This window comes from Bipolaris zeicola (assembly GCF_000523435.1).
Source record: "Bipolaris zeicola 26-R-13 unplaced genomic scaffold scaffold_213, whole genome shotgun sequence".
NCBI lineage: Eukaryota > Fungi > Ascomycota > Dothideomycetes > Pleosporales > Pleosporaceae > Bipolaris > Bipolaris zeicola.
The window spans coordinates 12496-31815 of record NW_006912262.1 but is presented as its reverse complement, the minus strand read 5'-3'; the positions used below and the strand labels follow the sequence as shown (position 1 = coordinate 31815).

General features: G+C 48.9%; 9 protein-coding genes across 9 annotated transcripts; 4 read left to right on the top strand and 5 right to left on the bottom strand.

The window, feature by feature from the left end:
- Window positions 1-268: 268 nt before the first annotated feature.
- COCCADRAFT_106636 (uncharacterized protein) lies at window positions 269-579 on the top strand (the record flags this gene model as incomplete). The annotated part of the gene is made up of 2 exons (XM_007718118.1): window positions 269-398; window positions 452-579. Coding segments are annotated over 2 exons (258 nt in total), but the record flags the coding sequence as incomplete, so codon positions are not given.
- Window positions 580-1351: 772 nt separating this feature from the next.
- COCCADRAFT_106643 (uncharacterized protein) lies at window positions 1352-1966 on the top strand (the record flags this gene model as incomplete). The annotated part of the gene is made up of 1 exon (XM_007718117.1): window positions 1352-1966. The coding sequence occupies one exon, from the start codon at window positions 1352-1354 to the stop codon at window positions 1964-1966; it is 615 nt and encodes a 204-aa protein (XP_007716307.1).
- A 363-nt stretch (window positions 1967-2329) lies between these two features.
- COCCADRAFT_8390 (uncharacterized protein) lies at window positions 2330-5758 on the bottom strand (the record flags this gene model as incomplete). Its single annotated transcript, XM_007718105.1, has 1 exon — window positions 2330-5758. One exon carries the CDS (start codon window positions 5756-5758, stop codon window positions 2330-2332), a length of 3429 nt encoding a protein of 1142 aa, XP_007716295.1.
- Window positions 5759-7403: 1645 nt separating this feature from the next.
- COCCADRAFT_8389 (glycoside hydrolase family 27 protein) lies at window positions 7404-9095 on the bottom strand (the record flags this gene model as incomplete). Its single annotated transcript, XM_007718104.1, has 4 exons — window positions 7404-8345; window positions 8411-8622; window positions 8673-8949; window positions 8997-9095. The coding sequence occupies 4 exons, from the start codon at window positions 9093-9095 to the stop codon at window positions 7404-7406; spliced, it is 1530 nt and encodes a 509-aa protein (XP_007716294.1).
- Window positions 9096-9392: 297 nt separating this feature from the next.
- Window positions 9393-11061, bottom strand: COCCADRAFT_40221 (uncharacterized protein; the record flags this gene model as incomplete). Its single annotated transcript, XM_007718116.1, has 2 exons — window positions 9393-10968; window positions 11030-11061. 2 exons carry the CDS (start codon window positions 11059-11061, stop codon window positions 9393-9395), a joined length of 1608 nt encoding a protein of 535 aa, XP_007716306.1.
- A 570-nt stretch (window positions 11062-11631) lies between these two features.
- On the top strand, window positions 11632-13432 carry COCCADRAFT_40220 (uncharacterized protein; the record flags this gene model as incomplete). The annotated part of the gene is made up of 4 exons (XM_007718115.1): window positions 11632-11952; window positions 12004-12235; window positions 12285-12982; window positions 13034-13432. 4 exons carry the CDS (start codon window positions 11632-11634, stop codon window positions 13430-13432), a joined length of 1650 nt encoding a protein of 549 aa, XP_007716305.1.
- Window positions 13433-13922: 490 nt separating this feature from the next.
- Window positions 13923-14120, bottom strand: COCCADRAFT_106634 (uncharacterized protein; the record flags this gene model as incomplete). The annotated part of the gene is made up of 1 exon (XM_007718114.1): window positions 13923-14120. One exon carries the CDS (start codon window positions 14118-14120, stop codon window positions 13923-13925), a length of 198 nt encoding a protein of 65 aa, XP_007716304.1.
- COCCADRAFT_29519 (uncharacterized protein) lies at window positions 14117-15141 on the bottom strand (the record flags this gene model as incomplete). The annotated part of the gene is made up of 3 exons (XM_007718113.1): window positions 14117-14579; window positions 14644-14672; window positions 15076-15141. 3 exons carry the CDS (start codon window positions 15139-15141, stop codon window positions 14117-14119), a joined length of 558 nt encoding a protein of 185 aa, XP_007716303.1.
- Window positions 15142-17744: 2603 nt separating this feature from the next.
- Window positions 17745-19195, top strand: COCCADRAFT_40219 (uncharacterized protein; the record flags this gene model as incomplete). The annotated part of the gene is made up of 4 exons (XM_007718112.1): window positions 17745-17889; window positions 17928-18013; window positions 18203-18496; window positions 18668-19195. The coding sequence occupies 4 exons, from the start codon at window positions 17745-17747 to the stop codon at window positions 19193-19195; spliced, it is 1053 nt and encodes a 350-aa protein (XP_007716302.1).
- Between the last annotated feature and the right edge of the window lie 125 nt (window positions 19196-19320).

Sequence of the window (19320 nt, the reverse complement as noted above, 5' to 3'; positions counted from 1 at the left end):
TATGTGGATGTGGATGGGAACGGGGGTGATGATGGTGTTGACTACAGCTACGAGCGCGAGGTGAGTGGCGCAGGGTTGACGCTGCGACTGCGATGATGTGCGCCCTGCCCGCCAAGACGCCCGCCTAGCCCCATGCATCATCTCACCACCATTTCTTTCCCCGCAGAATCCGCCTGGGAGCCTCACAACACCGCCGCCATGGGATAGTGAGTCTGCGCACTATATTCATATTGTTTCTGCCGCGCATGCTAACATTGGCCCCAACAGCAAGCCATTCCGCTCAACCTACTACGATGACCGCATGCGCGCCTCGCCCGCCCTGCTGCGAGCCCGCGCGCCCTACCTGATCAAGAACACCATCACCGGCTTCGCAATCTGCTCGCTTGTCATTGGCATATGTGCGCATTCTCTCCCTGCCTCTCTAATTGGTGTACTGACCCACCTTTTTCAGACACCTACACCATCAATGCCATCTCCCAGGACGAGTTCGAGGATGTCATTGTGCCAGACAAGCCGCTAGACAGATCCGCTCAGCCTACCACCCAAGCCCTTCAGCAGGCCATGGACGCGCGCAAGTAAAATAATCATCTGCCTGTATATTGGTGTAAAAGACGTGTATGCATTGGGTTGGCGCTACAGGAATCATTCGGGAAATACCACTTTTTCGCCATTTTGAATCGCACTGTGCTCAAGACTGTCCGTTCACGTATCCCACTTGCACACCGTATGCGGAATCTCTTGTACCGTTCAACATTGCACACTCAAGATCAGCATGACTGGACGATAGTTGCGGTAGCGATCTCCGCTCCGCCTTGCACCCGCTCCACCGACCAATCATGTGTGTACTGGAATAACTCCTCCGCGAGAACCATGGAATGTCTTGTGGCTCTATTGCTTTTCTTCTCATACGCCATTCACAAATTTTCAAGGACAACTAGCAAACTGGTCTTGGAGGACCGGTATGTTTGCAATCTGCATGATCCTCTGGCACCAACAAAATGCTGGCCCTATCATAATAGCCGCTTAGTCACGCACGTTCATATCATGGTTACGTTTCCGTTGACATCACAGCTTCTTTCTGTGGTATGAACGTCTTGCTTACAGCAGTTTGGCAGATTTTGGTGTGATGTTTTGGGGTTCTCTGCCCACTTTCTCCTCTATATATTTCCTTTATATGCTAAAAACCACATCCTGCAGCTCTCTCATTCTCAAAGTGACAGACCTCTTCAAGTACACAAAGTAAAGAATCGAATTCCAGTACGTGAAAGAAAAATGGCCAGGTCTCCAACATTCATTGAACCATTACTAACTCTAACAATAGCCTGCAAACAACACCATAACTAGCATCGCTATGGGCAACAAGGGCGAACCTACAGTCTTGGACTCCAGGAGTCACAAGAGTACTTCTTCTATCCGACGGTTACTCCACGTCCTCAAGTACGCCACCAAGAACCGACAAGCCGACACAGACTCCTTGAAAAGCAAAGCCAGCGACGTGCCTTCAGTACCCAGCACGCCTCAAAGCAGCAGCACCGACGATAAAACAGAGTCCACCCGGTTCAATGCAGATGAGTTCAGAATGTGCGTTCTACACAGCAACGTGTCTTCAGCTGTGCCCCCAAAGTCCAACCCAGTCACTGCATCCGAGTCTACCCACCAAACCCTCTCAAGTGTTCCTGAGAACACCGCATCCAAGAATGGTCCCCAGGAACCCTCCCAGGCATCCGTTGCCCCAAGCAGCACTGACACCACTATTGCTTCTAAGCCCTCAAAGAGCCGCAAGCCACGCAAGCCTACCATGATTACCCCTGAACTCATGCAGCAGATCCAGATCTCCAACAAGAAGCATAGTGGCGGTGCTCTGCGGGATAATGGTGAGCTTCGCAGGAAGAATCTGGGAACTGCAACTGTGACAAATAGAGCAAAGGCTGTTGTTGCTAGCCCTCTTCGGTGGTCGGAGGAGTAGACAATGAGATCTAGGGGGGTTTGAAAATGCATGGAAAATTGGAGGGAAAAAAAATCAAGGGAGACGTCACTTCAGGATGGTGATAATAGTTTATACTCGCTGATGGAGTGGCGTACATGGTCGGCCCCCTTTTTCTTTGTGATCACTGCATCAGTGGCTGGGGGAATAAACTGCTATTTTAATTTTCTATGTTGTATTACTCAATACTACTAACTTAGTCTCTTAATTTCATTGCATAGACCTTGTCCAAGGTCATCTCCAGCCCAGATATTTCATCCAACAGCACGCAGATAAATTTTCAAGTCTACATTATTTCTAAGAATAACTTGATTGAGCACACCACACCCCTTTTGAACTACCTTATCAACCAGTCTCAACACCAACATTACCTTCACGTCGCACTCTAAACCCCACACCGGGCAACCGGCTCTTCAACAATAACGAACTACACACCACGCTAACACTGCTCAACGCCATAGCCAAAGCAGCCCAGACCGGATCAAGCTTAACATGCTTCTCGCCCGTATGCCCCATGGCCATCCCAGCATGCATTTCCATCGCCTCCCCCTTACCACCGGTAGTAATCGGATACAAGACCCCCGCCGCAATCGGCATAGCCACCACATTATACACAAGCGCCCAGCCGAAATTAAAATAAACGCGTCGAAACACCACTCGCGAGAGATCCAGGAGTGTAAGTATAGTGGTGAGACGACTGTTTATAAGGATGAAAGACGAGGAGCTCAGTGCAATGTCTGAACCTGAGCCGATGGCGATGGATAAATCGGCGGTGGAGAGGGCGGGGGCGTCGTTGATGCCGTCGCCTACCATGGCTATTGTTGCGCGTTTCTGTCTCCTATTTTCTTCTCTGTTTGCACTGATGAAGGGGATTTGGAAATAAGAACGTTTGGGTGGTTTGCGTAGGGTCTGCTGGAGATACTTTATCTTCTGAGCTTTCTGCTCTGGTAGCACGCCCGCGATGATGTTGGAAGCCGGTATGCCGACTTGAGCGCCGACGGCATTGGCGGTTATGGGGTTATCGCCGGAGAGCATCCAGGTGGATATGCCGCGGGTATGGAGGGCGGCGATGACGCTGCGGGCTTCGGGGCGGAGGGCGTCGGCGATGGAGAAGGTGCAAGCCAGGTGCCAGGTTGGGGTTGGAAGGGTTTCGGTCAGTGCGGTTGAGAGATTTTCGCTGGAGGAGCTAGAGGAGGAATGAGAGGGGAGGAGGGAGGAGGAGGGCATGAAGAGGGCTGCGAGGGCGACGGAGTCGCCGCGGGATTTCCAGGTTGAGAGGAGGGTGGTGAAGTAGGGGGAGATGGGGACGGAGTGGTCGGTCATGAAGGCTTCGTTGCCTACGATAGCAGTGATATCTTGTCCGTCGACTCGGAAAGTGCCTTTTAGACCTTTGCCTGGTACTTCGTCGATGTCGACCACTGTTGGCGTGATGTGGTCTTCTCTGTTACAAAAAGAGACCAGAGCACGTGCGATGGGATGGTTGCTATTCTGCTCGAGAGCCTTGACTATACCCAGTACCAATGAGCTTTTCTGATCTCCAGAGAACTGGTGGTTCGTCACTGATGGATCGCCGCCCTCGGTAAGGGTACCCGTCTTATCGAAAACGATACAGTCAAGAGAACTGGCCTCTTGGAAGGCCTCGCCTCCGCCTCGAACGAGTATACCGTGCTTTGCAGCTAAACCGCCTCCAACAAAGAGCGCAGTTGGAGCGGCAAGACCAATACCGCAGGGACAGGCGATAACGAAGACGGCAATGGCGAATCGAAGAGACCAGAGTTCCCATCCACCAGCACCCTCATTCTTCCAGTCACTGGGTATAGCTCCCGTCTTACCGAGAATGAGCCAAACCAGCCAAGTGGTGATTGCAATGACAATGACAAACGGTACAAAATGTGAAGTGATAACGTCTGCTGCCCTTTCAACAGGTGCACGTCGAGACTGGCCCTCCCTTACAGCATTGATAATCTGATCCAGCATCGACGTCCCCTCAATACTCGTGATCGTAATCCGAACAGGGGATCCTTTGTTCATCGTACCCGAGTATACTATATCACCCTCCACTTTCTTCACCGGGCGGGACTCCCCCGTCAAACTCGACTCATCAAAGCTCGAACTTCCCTCTACAATCTCGCCGTCAAACGGCGGCGACGCACCATGGTAGACCCGCACCACATCCCTAATCTCAAGTAGATCGGTGGCGATTTTTATATCACCTTGTTTAGAATCAACAAGGATAGCTTCGCTAGGACGCAGTTTCCCCAGTGACGTAACCGCATCCCCCGTCTTCGCTTTGCTATACGCTTCCAAGAAGCGACCAATGAGCAAGAACATAGTCAGGAAAACAACAGCATCGAAATACGAATCGTGCATTGAGCCGTGCGACATTTTCGTAGCTGCCAGGCCGAGTTCTGCAATCGATGCAAAATACGCAATTGTAGTGCCGAGCGAGATGAGCATATTCATGCTTCCGAATCTTGTAAAGCGATGGATAATCGGTGTTCGGCTCCCTGGTCGCCACAGGGCTTTTACTTCCTTGATTGCGCGCCGGTGGAACGTGTCTGCTGCAAAGAAATAAACGGGTGTTGCAAGAATGAAGAGGGCCCAGCTTAGTCTTGTGACGTTGCCTGCCCACATGGGTTGCATGAGGTACTTGCGTATGGGGTTTTTAGGGCTAATTAGGCTCATGAAGACGATTCCCAAAACGAACGTGGGTATGGCGATGATGACGCAGAGTGTGAGGCGGATGAGGATTCGTTTGCGTTCTTGTGCGTGCATTTGGTGTGCGCGTTCCTCAATCGTAGGCGGATGGAAGATTGAGGGGGCGAAGACGGGATTTAGGTTGGAAATAGTGGAGAGGATATGTCGGATGGTGAAGGTAGGGGGAGCCGGTACATATCGAATGTGTAGAATCGGGTTTTCGAGGGATAGAGGGGGGTCTTCAAGTATGAATGTATGCTTGTCTGCAAATTCCCCCAGGAGTCCTTGTATGATATTCGGCGGGCAATGTTCGCAGAACATACCGTCGATGCGTACCGCAACTGTTCGCTCGATTGCTTCGATTGCTGGTGTACCGTCTGGGATAACATGGTCGAGTGTGGCCGTATACCCAACGTCTTCGATGATTCCTTCAATCTCTAAGAGATGCTTCTTGCCTGTGAAAACGAGGGTTGCACTGTTTGAAACTAGATTGACATCGATCGACTTGATCCAGGCATGCGGTTCTAGTGCCCGAGTCACGTTGCCGACACACGACGAACACGTTAGACCACCGAGCAAGTAAGTCGCCCGCCAACGCTCCGTCTTTTGCTTCGATAGTTTTGCTTCTGACGCCGTGTTGGGAACTTCTTCCAACTCCTCTACTTCGACGTCGAAGCCACAGTCTTCAATGGTCTCTACAAGCTCGTCACACTTGGCTTTCCCAGTGAAAACAACCACTCCGCTGTTTGTAAGAAGGTTGATGTTGACTGATTGGACCCATGCGTGTGCTCGAACGGCATGCGTGATGGCGGACACACAGGAGCTGCATGTCATTCCAGTGATGGCAAGTGTAACCTTGTACGTCGTGGGAGCACTTGGAGACTCGACGGCGATAAAATCCTCGGACACGGTTGGTTCCAGTTTGGGCGATGAAGCGTCGCCCATGCTCATGCTAACGGAGGTTGTGATGGATGAGTGAGGTTCACATGTTGGTGTATCTGCGTTGTGTACGCTGACCACGCCCTGCTCTTTCCCCAACTCCTCGCATTGCGCCAGGGGCTCTTCTTTCTCTTGCATTGCGTATTCCGAGTCGCCGGACCCTTGAGCGTACGACCAATAACTCGCAACACGCTTCCAGATGGCGTTCTATTTCCCACTTTTGCCCTCACCGTCAGAGTTCCTATCCTCGATTGGATACCTGGCTGCTTCGTTGTTTAAGAAGCGCTGTTAATGAGTTTGGGACATGTCAATTCCTAATGAACCAGTAATTTCGTCAATATTGAGTGACGTGATATGGCGTAGTGTACTACAAGGGATAAAATAAAGAGTATGGACAGAAGAATGGTATGGTAAGGAGGTGAGACAGGAGATGAGAAGGACAAACAAGGCAGGCATGGCCATGGTGCCTTCTTATTCGAGCCAACGAGCTTGACTGGTTGATCTACACATCAAGATTTGACATGGAGCTCGAGCATTGTTTGTAAGGCTAAGGCTGCACTGATCCACATATGGGTGGCGGTTGCACGCGCTCGTGTAACAGAGGGTGCATCGTGTCAACATGCCGAGCCGGACAGGGTCGAGCGATGGCTCATTCGGTCATAATGCATCCAACTAAGAAAGTGTTGTGGCTGGACATTTTTTAATGATGATGGTTCGAAACGAGCCAGCATGGTAGGGCCATACCATTGTTGAGTATCAAAGCAAGGTGTAGAGTGGTGCCGATGCGCCGCAAAAAAGCAGTTCACTTACTAGCGCCTCAACTTGACGGTTTGTACCGCGTACTCTCAGGCAAACTATCCGAGAAAAATAACAATCAGTCGTAAATCTCAAAACCTTTTAGTGCATGAGCTTGCATGAGTTGCTTTTCGCACTCGCAGTATGCTGGAATTATACCCAGAGGCTATCTCCCGAACGAAGAAATTTAATGTAATTAAATCTCAGGGCATCTACTACTATTCTTCTAAGCCCCACTGAGAGGTTGGAAATTTCTTTTGGCTAGCACCCGATCACATAACGAACGTTGCGAAGCCCCTTTTTACATCCACTGGCAATCAGCCAGTAGCAAGTGAACGGGAATAAAAAAAGGTCCCTATTTGGAAGACAGAGAGAAAAAGGGAATCAACAACGCGTGATCACCAGTCAGAGCAAATGGGTCAGTTGCGACAGTCACATCAGCTAGCAATCAAAGAGGCGAGAGCAATCAAAGCACTCTAAATATATGGACTTAAAGTTGAATCCCTCGTCATAACCGTGTTTGACCTATCAGTATCATGTTACGCGAATGTCGTGCGACACTGACACGTACACCCAAGAGGAATGAGTATATAGTAGGGCGTAAACTAATACCAATCCCTGAGGAGTTACTCAACTTTCAAATAAAAGAAAATGAACTTTGGCACAGGGCGGTATCTCACTCGGGCCGGCAATGTTAAGAGGATCGCTATTTGCTTGGTCTAAAGCATCGTACCAATCATCTTGCCGGGGTAATTTGTAAGCTTAAACCGAGATCAAATCTGTTTTGCCATTGGTCCTCATTAGTCGCGGAGCAAGCATCGTTATTTCCTATCTAAGAACGCCAAGTAAAGGATAATCGGGTACACGGAAATAGATAGTGGTGCAGCTCTATAGTCTAATGTAGAAAACTCACAGTCATCTGATGCATCGAGTTTCATAACAATGCAACATGGAAAGAGTGGGTTGTAGAGTAAGATGGACTGCTGTTCTATAGCTCATCCTTTTCCTCGACGTCGACGTCGTCTCTTGAGATGCTCTTCGCCTCGAAGGCATCTCCTTTCTTTGCAACCCTTCGCAGTCGAAAGACTCGCGCAGCATGACTCTTTACGTCCGCTTTGAGTGACCCTCCGGCTTTGGCTACGCCAATCTTCTCGCCGAATAGTCGTGGATCTTCTTGCGCAAGACCAGTAGCGTAAGGAATTTCGGTGGCGTTGTACCAATTCGACTTTGAGAGTACTGCTTGCTTCTCTGAACTTGTCTTTGCCGCAAGGATCTGTTCAGCTGTCTTCTCAGGCATGCGGTGCGCCCAAAGATCATGAATGTCCCAGTCGTACTTGTTATGTGGTGCTGAGCCTCCAGGTCCATAGGGAATGAAAATCTCCGCAAGTGAGACACTCATCTCAGTGTCTTTTCCACCAGCATTTAGAAGAATCACAACTTCGTCGCCATTGTGCAAATGTCCAGCCCATACGTGCGTCTCGCCGACGCCCCATTCGTCTTTGGTGACACCCTCGGTATCGCGTCGGACTCGCGTTACACTTCTACCATGAGGGTCCTGGCTCAGCGCGATGATAGCCGGATTGTTGATAATGGTAAGCGCAGAAGCTGGCATATCACGCAGGTCGTTGCCAAGGAACAATGGAGATTTGAGAGCTGCCCAAAGCGCAAAGTGTGCTTTGTACTCTTCGTCGGTCATACCACCCTGTCCGACTTCGAGCATGTCGAGGTCACTCCAACCGCCAGGAATGCTGCGATCTGCAAATGGCGCGACCTTGTTAAGAATAAACAGTACCGAGCAGTGAGTGCCAGGTGCTACACAGTTGACATCACCTGGCGCCACGGTATTGCAGCCGCAGAGATCGTCGGGGCGTGTAAATGAATCATAGATATCGCCTGTGATGCGCCAAGAGTTTGAGATGGACATTCCCCACTATCGTCAAAAATTAGTATACGCTCATTTTAGCACTAAGCACGCAACAATGACATGTATCTTACCGTATGAACCAGGTCTTCACCCCAATTACACAAGTTGAATAAGATGTTTCGTCCCGTCGCTTTCAAGGCATCTGCCATAGTCTTGAAACGATTGAATGATACCGACGGAGTACCAACGCGGCCCATGTGATAGCAGCTGTCATACTTCAGCATGTCTACTCCCCATCCAGCGAAGCTCTTTGCGTCATCAATTTCGTGGTCGAGCGACCCAGCTATTTGGTTTTAGTGTGACAGCATGGGATGGGCGATGGGGCTGTCATACCGAATCTCGCGCAAGTCATTTCACCAGCACTGCTGTACATTCCAAACTTGAGATTGTGGTCATGGAGATGGTCCGAAATTGACTTTAAGCCATTGGGAAACTTGTCCAATGCTGGTTGAAGTTTTCCATCCTTGTCGCGTCCCTTGGGATTTTGCCAGCAATCATCTAAGACAACATAGTTATAACCCAGGTCTCGCAGACCCAAGTCAATGATCTGGGCCGAGGTTGTGAGAAGCAGGTTTTCGGAAACATCGCATCCAAAAGCGTTCCAGTTGTTCTTTTAAGATCAGCAAGCGAATCGGGCAATTGGCAGAAACATCGTACCCAACCCATTGGCGGTGTAATAGCAAGGCCATTGTTTACGGCAGCTGCGACGTTGGCTAGAGCCGTGACGACGAGGATGCTGTTATGTGAGGGAGGCATGTTGGAGAATCGGTATTGTCTCTCCAACAACGCAGACCAGAGTAGCAAGTTGAGCAGACTTAAATGGCTACACCTCCCCTCAGTGAACGCGAATCTTTCTACTAGATTACCGAAGTTGAAACTCCGATGTGGGGGTGCTCCGCACGTGTCTGGGGAAAACTGATGGGTTTTCCGCCGCTAACATTGCCCAAGGATTTCATCCCGCCTTTCGTATCGATTGGATCCTGGGACCTAGACTTGGCTCAAATCTATACCATTATCATACCGAGTATGTGGTAGAGAAAATCTTCTTCGTCTTTATAGAGATAGACCTGAGTAGCAAGAGAGCGGCGACTGCTTGCTCAATGCCAGCAGCGCCTCGTATTCAGGATCGTGGTCTCTCGGTTCAAGCTCCATGTGAGGGGCAAACTGGACTAGAAAGCGTAACAGCCACCGATCGAGTACAAAACTAGTTTCTTTGCTTCGCAGACATGTCTGATGGAACGCTCGAAGACGACTCATAGCACCATCCACACTAGGCCAATATGCACGCAACCGGAGCAGGATCTCAAAGTTGCGCTCCAGTCTTGCTTTTGAAATGCGGATCTCTGCTTCGTCAGCGGAGAAGAGGAGGGTATGAATCTGCACAGTGGATGCAATGACAAGGACGTGTGACACTGCCGAGTACATGACTTCGCTACCAGGTGTCGCATGTGAACGATACACCAGCGAGCAAAGCCGCGCAGCATGCTGTTTGCATGCGTCTGCATATCGCCCAGACTCTGCCGACGCCTCGGTCGACAAGGATAGAAACTGGTAATTCAGGAGTTGACCATAATGGTAGTATCCTAGATATACGGCCGCAAACATACGCCCATGGCCCCGTGAGGCAAAGTATTTGAAGTTGTCCGGTGTGTCACGCAAATGTGGTGGAAGGTTTTCGAGCCAGACGTCCAAGTCGCGCGACAACTCGCGCATACCTTTCTCCAGCGGCAAGCCTTCAAGGTGATCTGACACGCATGTGCGATTGAAATCAATGATCTTGGACAAGATCCTGTTAAGTTTCACCATCTCAGCCATGAGGGGAGAGGCTACAGAGGATGTCGGATCAATGCATCCATGTTCTGGATCGGTGCCCATAGACGAGAAAGGAAACTCGTCGACTGGCAGAGGCACCACGATATCAAATGGCATTATGCGCGGCAATCGGACTGCAGTTGACGACCAAACATCGACCATACATATGGTCCACCATATCCTTATGTTTACTTCACGCTCTATCAGGCTGGCAACCGGACGGCTTGGCAGATCGAGGGCCAGACACATGCGCCCAGCCATACTGTAATAGATATTCTCGACATTGGTCTGGCCGTTAGCGGCAGCGTACGCGCCTAGGAGTAGGCAGACTTGAACGGTGGTGGGGTGCAGATGACGGATGTTAAGCAATTCCTCACTTCGTATCCGGTAACGTTCGCCCCGTTCCCTCGGGTCTGTTCCATGGAATACTTGGTTGGTTGAGAATCGTGCCGAGAGAGCGAACATGGCAAGAAGCACAATTGCCGGGACTCGGTCATGCATGACATCTTGGAGGAAGGATACGCGATGGTAGATGGAGTGGAACTGATCGTGGATGTAGTCGAAATACAAGTCGACTAGCTCTCGTCTCAGTGCAAGGGGTGGCAGGTCTGGTTCGGCGTGCCTTGTGGTTGCTGGAGTTGCATCCTGGTTCTGGGGATGCTGTGGAGGCGAATTGAGCGATTGCAGCCTAGCCTTGCGCCTTGCATAGTACCCGCCTTCTGGTGGGCCTTGGATACACTGTTGGCCATGTGACGAACAGTACTCACACACCGCATCCACGCCGTGTGTCGGATAGATGCATTTGCGACGACGCGCCCTGTGACAGCATCAGCATGGATGTGTGTGGCTTGAAGACGCCGGTGTAGTTGGGGGCTTACCGGCAAACTGTACAGGCAGACGGTTTGCGCATAGCGTGTTAGAAGCAGCCAAGTCTGACGAACATCTCTGGGGTAAGGAAAGCGGAGAACTGACGGAAAAGTCAATGGTGTGAATGAAGACAGTGGCTGGCCACGACTCGCGACAACCTCGGAGCGGCTGAGGCCAGAACAGGAAACTGACCCGCCAAGGGCAAACACGTGCCATTCCCTCTGCTAGCGGCGGTTTACTGGCGGAAAAGTCTCTCCCCCTGGGCAAGTCTCGTCGCTGCTGCTCACTGGTCAGTTCACCCAGCGGAATGCTCCATCTTGTCCCCATGGGCACGTTGTATCAACATCTCCCCATGGTTTTCCCCGCAAGTAGATCTGGCCATGCCCCTCTTGGTCACTACCGAGAACCTGGGCCAACCACTTCCTCGGACTAGCCTTTTCTAGTGGCAGCACTCTGGCCCGACTCTTAACGCTTGTCGCTATGCTCTCGGCCGCTCTATATATCTACGCCTCGGCCCCATTCAAATATTCTTCTCACTCCAGTCTCCATCAACAACCCTCAATCCCCTGGGACAACTCTGTGTGTCTTGCCCGATCCTCGAGCTTGAACCACCATGGCTTCCAAGGAGAAGACCGAAGCCCAAGTGGCTGAGAATGTTGCCTCTCATGCCTCCAATCCCGCCGACGACACCAGCGCGGCCATCAGTAATGAGCAAAATATGACCGTTCGCCAGGCCCTGCGCTTTTGGTCCAAGGCCATCGTCTTCTCTTTCATCATCTCGCTCTGTGTCGTCATGGAAGGATACGATACGAGCTTGATGAACAAGTTCTTCGCCTTCACTCCCTTTCGCAACCGGTTTGGCGACGAGGTCGACGTTGATGGCAACAAGCTGGTCTCTTCACGATGGCAGACTATCATTCTCAACGGAACTCAGGTACAGACCTCACTCCAACCATCGATATCATCAACTAACATGATCTGATAGGTTGGTTGCATCCTTGGTCTTATCATCAACGGTTATATCACAGAATGGATCGGATACAAGAAAACCATGATTGGCAGCATGGTCTTCATGATCGGCGCCATCTTCATTCCATTCTTCTCTACTGGTCTGGAAATGTTCCTTGTCGGTGGTATCATCCAGGGTCTCCCGTGGGGTGTTTTCCAGACACTTGCCATCTCGTATGCTGCGGATCTTTGTCCCATGCAACTCAGAGGTATGTGAACCAAACGCGCGGATCACAAGATAATACTGACTAGTACCAGGATACATGACGTCGTGGATCAACATGTGCTGGGTTATTGGTGGTCTTCTCTCCACTGGTATCCTCACTGGACTGATGAAGAACGCAACGCAGTGGGGCTACCGTGTTCCTTTTGCTCTCCAATGGATCTGGCCGATTCCAATCATCGTAGCTACCCTCCTTGCACCCGAATCCCCATGGTGGCTCGTTAGGCAGGGCCGTATCGATGAGGCCAAAGACGCAATCCGCAAGATAACCACCCCTACCGAAGGCGTCAAGTTTGATCTAGATGCCCACGTTGAGATGATGATTGTCACCGATCAGTACGAAAAGCAGGTTGGAGCAGGAACCAACTACTGGCATTTGTTCCGCGGTAGTGACCTTCACCGAACTGAGGTTAGCGCCATGGCATTTATTACGCAAGCTTTATGTGGCGTTCCCTTCATGGGGTTTGGAACCCAGTTTATGCTCGGGGTTGGTCTTAGTCAAGACGATTCGTTCCATCTCACCATTGGTCAGGATTGCTTGGGTTTAGTTGGTTGCTTCATCGCCTGGTGGATCATGACTCGTTTTGGCCGACGACCCATTTACCTTGTCGGTCTCACCTCTATCTTCCTCATTCTTTTGATTGTTGGATTCCTTGGCCTCGCACCGCAGTCGAACAAGAGTGCCGGTCTGGCCGGAGGTATTCTCATTATTCTCATGATTTTCTGCTTCCAGGTATGTTTTTTCTCAGTCTGGTTTTCTTCGCATACCCTCTAACATGACTAGCTTTCCCTCGGACCCATCTGCTATTCTCTCGCTGCCGAAATTCCTTCTTCTCGTCTCAGGGTAAAGACCGTCGCTCTTTCCCGCGCATCCTACAACTCTATTGTCTTCGTCACCAACACCATCATGCCCAAGATGGTTGGTAAGAATGACTGGAACTGGGGTGCCAAAGGCGGCTTCTTCTGGGCTGGCATTGCACTGCTCTTCATCGTCTGGGGTTACTTCCGTCTTCCTGAGCCCAAGGGCTTCACATACTCTGAGCTTGATGTCATGTTTGAGCACAGGGTTTCGGCTCGCAAGTTCACTCGTGAAGTAGCAGACTCCCTGAAGCCTGCTCTCAGGGACACTGCGATGCAGTTTGAGAAGCAGAACAACATTGAGCGAGTAGAGTCGCACGCATAAGTTAATGACTGCTTAAACCGTTACGATGTAATGTTGGTGATAGAGAAGAGGCCGCCACTCTTCTGTAGGTCTGTAGGTCTGTAGTTTAGCGGAATAATACCCTTAATCGTTACGGATTCATTTCGAGATTTGCTAGTGAAAGAGTATCGAACCACGTGAATTTCCCATACGTATATCTTTACACAGACTACTCTGAATAGCGTACTCTAGACAAGCTTATAATACATTAGGACTAGGGAAAGATCGATGTTGCACATTCGCTAATGAAACGAGCCAATCAAATGTACTTGCAAATAGACTCAAGCAACGTGCATTTACCTATATCAAGACAGCACAAGCGCCCCACTTCGATCAATCTGAACAATGTAAGTGTACCAAAAGTAACCACTTGTCTCAAAGCTTTACACCTTTTCTCTCCCTAGCCAATAAATTCCACTATACCTCAAACCAGACACACGCGTCTGACTAAAACGCTCATCCACCCACCATTTTACTTTGAAAAGATAGCCAAATACCAGCTCCCTCCACAAGTCTGTGTCGTATCGCCCCCGCACTTGGTCTGGCAATGCTCATTACTAGCCAGGGTAGCAGGGACATGAAACGTATCAGCGCACCAGCACTCGCTGCCGTCCCCCAGACCATAATAGAGGTAATCCTTGCAGAAAGCCATGCAATTCTGCCCCGTCATCGCGGAATCGGAAGTCTTTTTTCCCCTCCCAACACGCGGTCTCTGCTCTCGGTGTAGCACCCTTGGTACCGGAAGTGGCGTGCTCGTCGGATGCTCTCTTCGGCGAGCATGGCATCGCACTTGGGTTGCTGTTGCTGTTTGAGAAGTAACTCGGCGTTTGCTGTGTTGAACTGGGCTGTCAAGAGGTCTTCGCGCGCTTTGCACGTTGTCGTTTGTTCATTGAGCTGGTTCATCAGCATTTCCTCGCGTGCATTGCAAGTTTTCGTTTGTTCGTTGAGATTGGCAATGGCTTCCTGCTCGCGTAAGAGGCATGCTTCCTTGTCCGCCTGGCAGTTGTTGGGAATCATCGGACCAGAAGAGCTCGGGAGAGAGGCTGGTTGAAAGTGACGCCGTTGGTGCAGGAGCAGGCGCAATCGGGTACCTCGGAGGGGTTGGCGCATCCAAGGGATGGTGTTCCACCTGTTCGTTTTCACGTGTGAGCTTCACTTTCGGGGGTTAGGTATAGGATTTCTACTTTACTTACCGTTTTAGCACTGGTACGAAGTACCGGCACTATATGCTGCTGTGTATAGAGTGGAAAGGAGGATGGCTAGAGAAGTCCGCATTTTGTATGTTTGTAATGATGTTTTGGTGGGATGGGAATGATAGATGTGATAGATAGTGCTTGTTCCTTCCATATGTACATTCTTATATTCGCTTTACTAAGCTATGGTACACTTTGATTATCGATGAGTAAGGTGTCGTATGCCAAATCAATATAGCCTTGCATTGAGTGTTTTCATTTTCTAGTGCAAGCTTTGGACAATTGGGAACATGTGCAGTCAAAAACCAATCAATGCACATATCCATCGAGATATCTTGGTTCAGTTCATCTAGAAACCTGGCGTCTCTTGATTTTCAGTCCTTCGCTACGTCATATTCTCATGTCTCTTCTGATTTCGTGGAGATTCCTGACCTTGCTCGGGTTGTACCCAATTTGCGTGATAAGACGTTCCGCCATAAACCCGCTAGGCGCGTACATGGCGGGCACTTTGTTTTTGAATAAGTTAAAATGCTTTTTAACAATGATGGGGAAGACTGATCTATTCGCTGTGCTATGCGTCGACAGGCTCGGCATCCAAGACCGTTGCACTATGGTAGCTTCCGATATATCTTGCTAATGCCTTCTTTCACGGGAAATTCTAATAGATGATGGTGTCTAAGCACAAACGGAGAAATTATAGTTCCATAGGACATAATGGCCGACGGGTACGTAGAAGGGCTCTTCAACCGGCTAATAATATCCTGGTCCAAATTGATCCCTTGTTAATCACAGCATTGGTGTGTCCAACAAACTAACAAACTTATCGCACAGGTTCGTAATATTACAACCTGGCATCATCCATAAGCGATGTAGAGGCATACGATCCTGTGTACATTTGTGTTTCTAGTCAGTTCTATTTTGTGCCAAACTGAGGTCTAGAGGAAAGGCCTTCAGTACTATCTAAGTAAACTAACTTTTCCCTGTTACCCTCATTGACTTGGTCATCATGAGCTGATTTGCGGCTTTTAAGATAACCTAACACAGCCACCATTACACATCCTAGCCTAGATATTCAACAAAGCATTAGGAATCTTGGGTTATATTGCTCCACCTCTCATGGACATTAAGACAAGCGGGACGTACGTAAAGAAAAGTATCTCGACAATCACCTAAATACACTGTATATGGTAACTGGTAGCGGACAATCGAACAAATCTTATTGCGACAAGACAAATAGGTAGATGTAGATCCAGATGAAGTAAATCCTGTCAAAATATGACTACAACAACTTCGATAATAAATCTATGCATCCCATTCGTCTATTGCTCTATTCGCTCCCATCGTCTGTTGCGCCCGTATCTTTGAGGACTAAGATTATGTACTAGCGTCTGGTAGATGTTAGCGTGACGTCAATCATGCCGTGTGTGCTTCCCGCGTTTCTCCTTCCTTTTGACAGCGGCCCAACCCTTTTTCTCCGTCCGGCGCAAAATCTTTCTTATGCCTTGTAACGGCACATTTTGTGTCGTACCCTCACAACCTCTATCTATCATTTAACTTCTTTCGCTTTGGTTTATTTCCAACAAGGTGTGCCTCCAACCCGTGAATTTCGAGGTAAATGCCTCGGTAATTCATGGTATTGTTCAAGAACCCTAGCGTTTTGGTCGGCTGCATGGCATTCTTTTTCGAACTAAGTCAATCTGCGTGTGAACTCATATGGGTGCATGCAGCAAAAGTACGCTCGGGATCTACGGTCAATACCTCTTCTGCGCTAACAAGCTGTCTAAGAGCACCTGGTGGCGTAGTGATGAAGTTGGGGCGCTAGTCACGTTACACTAGACTGCTTCTTTTCTAGAGCATTAGCGCTGCTCTATACCCTTCTCTGACAATGGGCACTAGTCTCTTCATTTCTTTTGAATCGATATTACAGCGCAAAAAATCATTGTTTCGATGACTTTTCGTAAAGAACAAATGTTTTCGTAAGCCAATCCTGACATTCTGTGATAGGGCTTAAAACCCTTCGTTGGAGAAAAACTACTGAAAAGACAACGTTCAAGATAGAAGGATTTATATTGGTGATGTTTCGTGTATAAAAAGATCAACGAGTAATATCCAGCGTCTTTTGAGAACGAGAAATGTCAGGACAAAACGCTCTAGTCCCTACATCCCATTGTTATATAGCAATGCTGGCTTCTGAACTTCATCATGTGGCAATATTAAGACTGCCCAGTGAGTTACATTTGCATATTTTAAACAGCCTTATGGTAGTATAAAAATCATCAAGAAGGCTGAGGATGCATGGGTCAAAGTATAATAGGCTAGATAGCCTAAGATCCAATGCTTTACTGTGCCTTGGGTAAGTAGCATAGCCGCAGCTGCGATCGGGCATGTTTGCCGACCATGTAAGAAAGACGAACAGCTTTCCTGTCTTGTATCTTGCTTTCTACTTTTGGGAAAGGTGGGCCGCGTGTATAGTTGCATGCGAAATAGGACAGGATATGCCCAGTATACAAACACTTGGGACGGTCCGGTCACTGTAAGTGTTGAACCGCGTTAGTTGCCGTTAGATAATAATTGAGTCTGAATTTATCCTACCAGACTTTCTCACATAATCACAATTACAGCATCGATATCCCGAGAGTGAGGCTCTTGGTAGGAAGTATGATGGCTTGGAAAGCTATCACTCGACACTGTCTAGCTTAGCATCCCAACACAATGCTTCCTCCGTCATATGACTACAAACTCAATTGCATCAAGTTTAAGTTGAGCTCCCCGTTACTGGCAGGTCGGAACGCAACCTGCAGTCTTTCTTCTTTCCTTCTTTGAGCTAAGTAACGGTGAGCTCATACGCTAGACGTGACCCGGATGCAAAATCATAAAAGCAATGCAAGCACGTCGATCATACCTCCACTTAGCCTAGAGCTACATTGTGTCATGGTAATTGGACAAACTGATTAATAACCTAAAGCTGCTTAGAAACGAGAGGTAAATTTCTATGTCTATTCAGTTCACCTTGCTCCAATTACCCATCTCTCTTCTTTCTCACAACGCTCGTCGTCTGTTCTTTCGTGGTGCTCACCGCACACGCTAGATTACTACATATCATGAGATACACACTACTTTCTGCGCTATCGGCTTTGGTCGCGGCATCGCCGACGTTCACAGCGACTGGCAACGACGTAGCTCCGCTTATATCATCAGGCTCAGCAGTTGTATTCCTTGAAATATGCATTGTTGTTTTACAGAAGGGTGTCAAATATCCTTCTCAGCACTATGATTGGCTTCAGAGCATACATATGAGATGTTTGGATTCATGGGATACTCTGGTCATTTCAGTGAAGAGACTTTCAAGTCAATCCAGCGCCACTCTGATGTATTTTGTATTCATAATTCTTCACTAGTACGCTTTACCAATGCCACAAATTCGCAGAACCTGTTCGATGGCGATGGTAAGGTGCTTAGCCTCCAATTATTCTAATAACCAAGCCACTATAATTACACAACCAGACCAAAACACACTCAGTGTTTTCTAGTCTTATAGAGATATCTCAAATATTAGTAGATTAACTACGTCAAACGCAACTCTAAAGTCTACCTCGACAAAAGTGATCCTGAGATCAACGATGATCCATGCGGCGAGCATATGATCCAGAGGAATGTTTCTTGGGGACTTGTTCGTATCTCACAGCGTAATGCTTTGGAGAGCGAAACGTGGAACAACCACTTATACGCCGCCGATGGTGGTGAGGGTGTTGACATCTACATCATAGATACTGGTACTAAGATTGAGCACGTGGACTTTGAGGGCCGGGCTACACGACTCAAGCGAATTCTGGAGAATGAGCCTGAGGAAGATGTCCGTGGTCACGGCACACTGTTCTGGTACTCTTGTTGGCAAGAGACATGGGGTTGCCAAAAAGGCAAATCTCTATTTCCTTAATGTCTTTGGCAGTTCTGAAAAGCTCGCTCATCCAACATCATTCTAGCTATTCAATACACAGTTAAATGACATGAATTGGCTGTATAGAGCGGGAAGAAGGGCTTCAAGGGCAGTGTTTTCAATATGAGCTTAGGAGGTCCGGGTCCTGCTATCGATGTTGCTGTGCGTGCTGGCCTCCACTTCGCTGTCTCTGCTGGCAACGAAAATGTCGACGCGTGTACGCGGCATCCTGCTCGCTTCGACAATTTCATTACTGTCGGTGCATCGAATCTGCAAGATCAGCGTGCGGAATTCTCTAACCATGGCAAGTGTGTTGACATTTTTGCCCCTGGAGATCGGATTCTATCTACCTGGATGGGCCATAAGTACGCTACCAATCTCAGATCAAGAACTTCTATGGCTTCCCCCCATATCGCTGGTCTTCTTGCCTACATGCTCTCTCTTCAGCCTGCCAAGAACTCTGCTTACTCTGGAGTTGATATCACACCTCAAAAGCCCAAGGCCAACTTACTCGCTGTTGATACTGTTGATGCTCTTGCACCTCTTCCCAGCGAAACCAAGAATGTCCTCTTGTGGAACGGAGGTGGTTGCTCCAACTTTGCTAAAAATTATTGAGCATGGTGGCTACGTTGTTAAGAAACCCGGCAATGTGGATGGATCTAAGTCCAAGAGCACTGTGCTCTCTGTTTTAGAAGAAGATTTCAAGATGGGAACCATCAAGTGCCCTCCTACATTCGCGG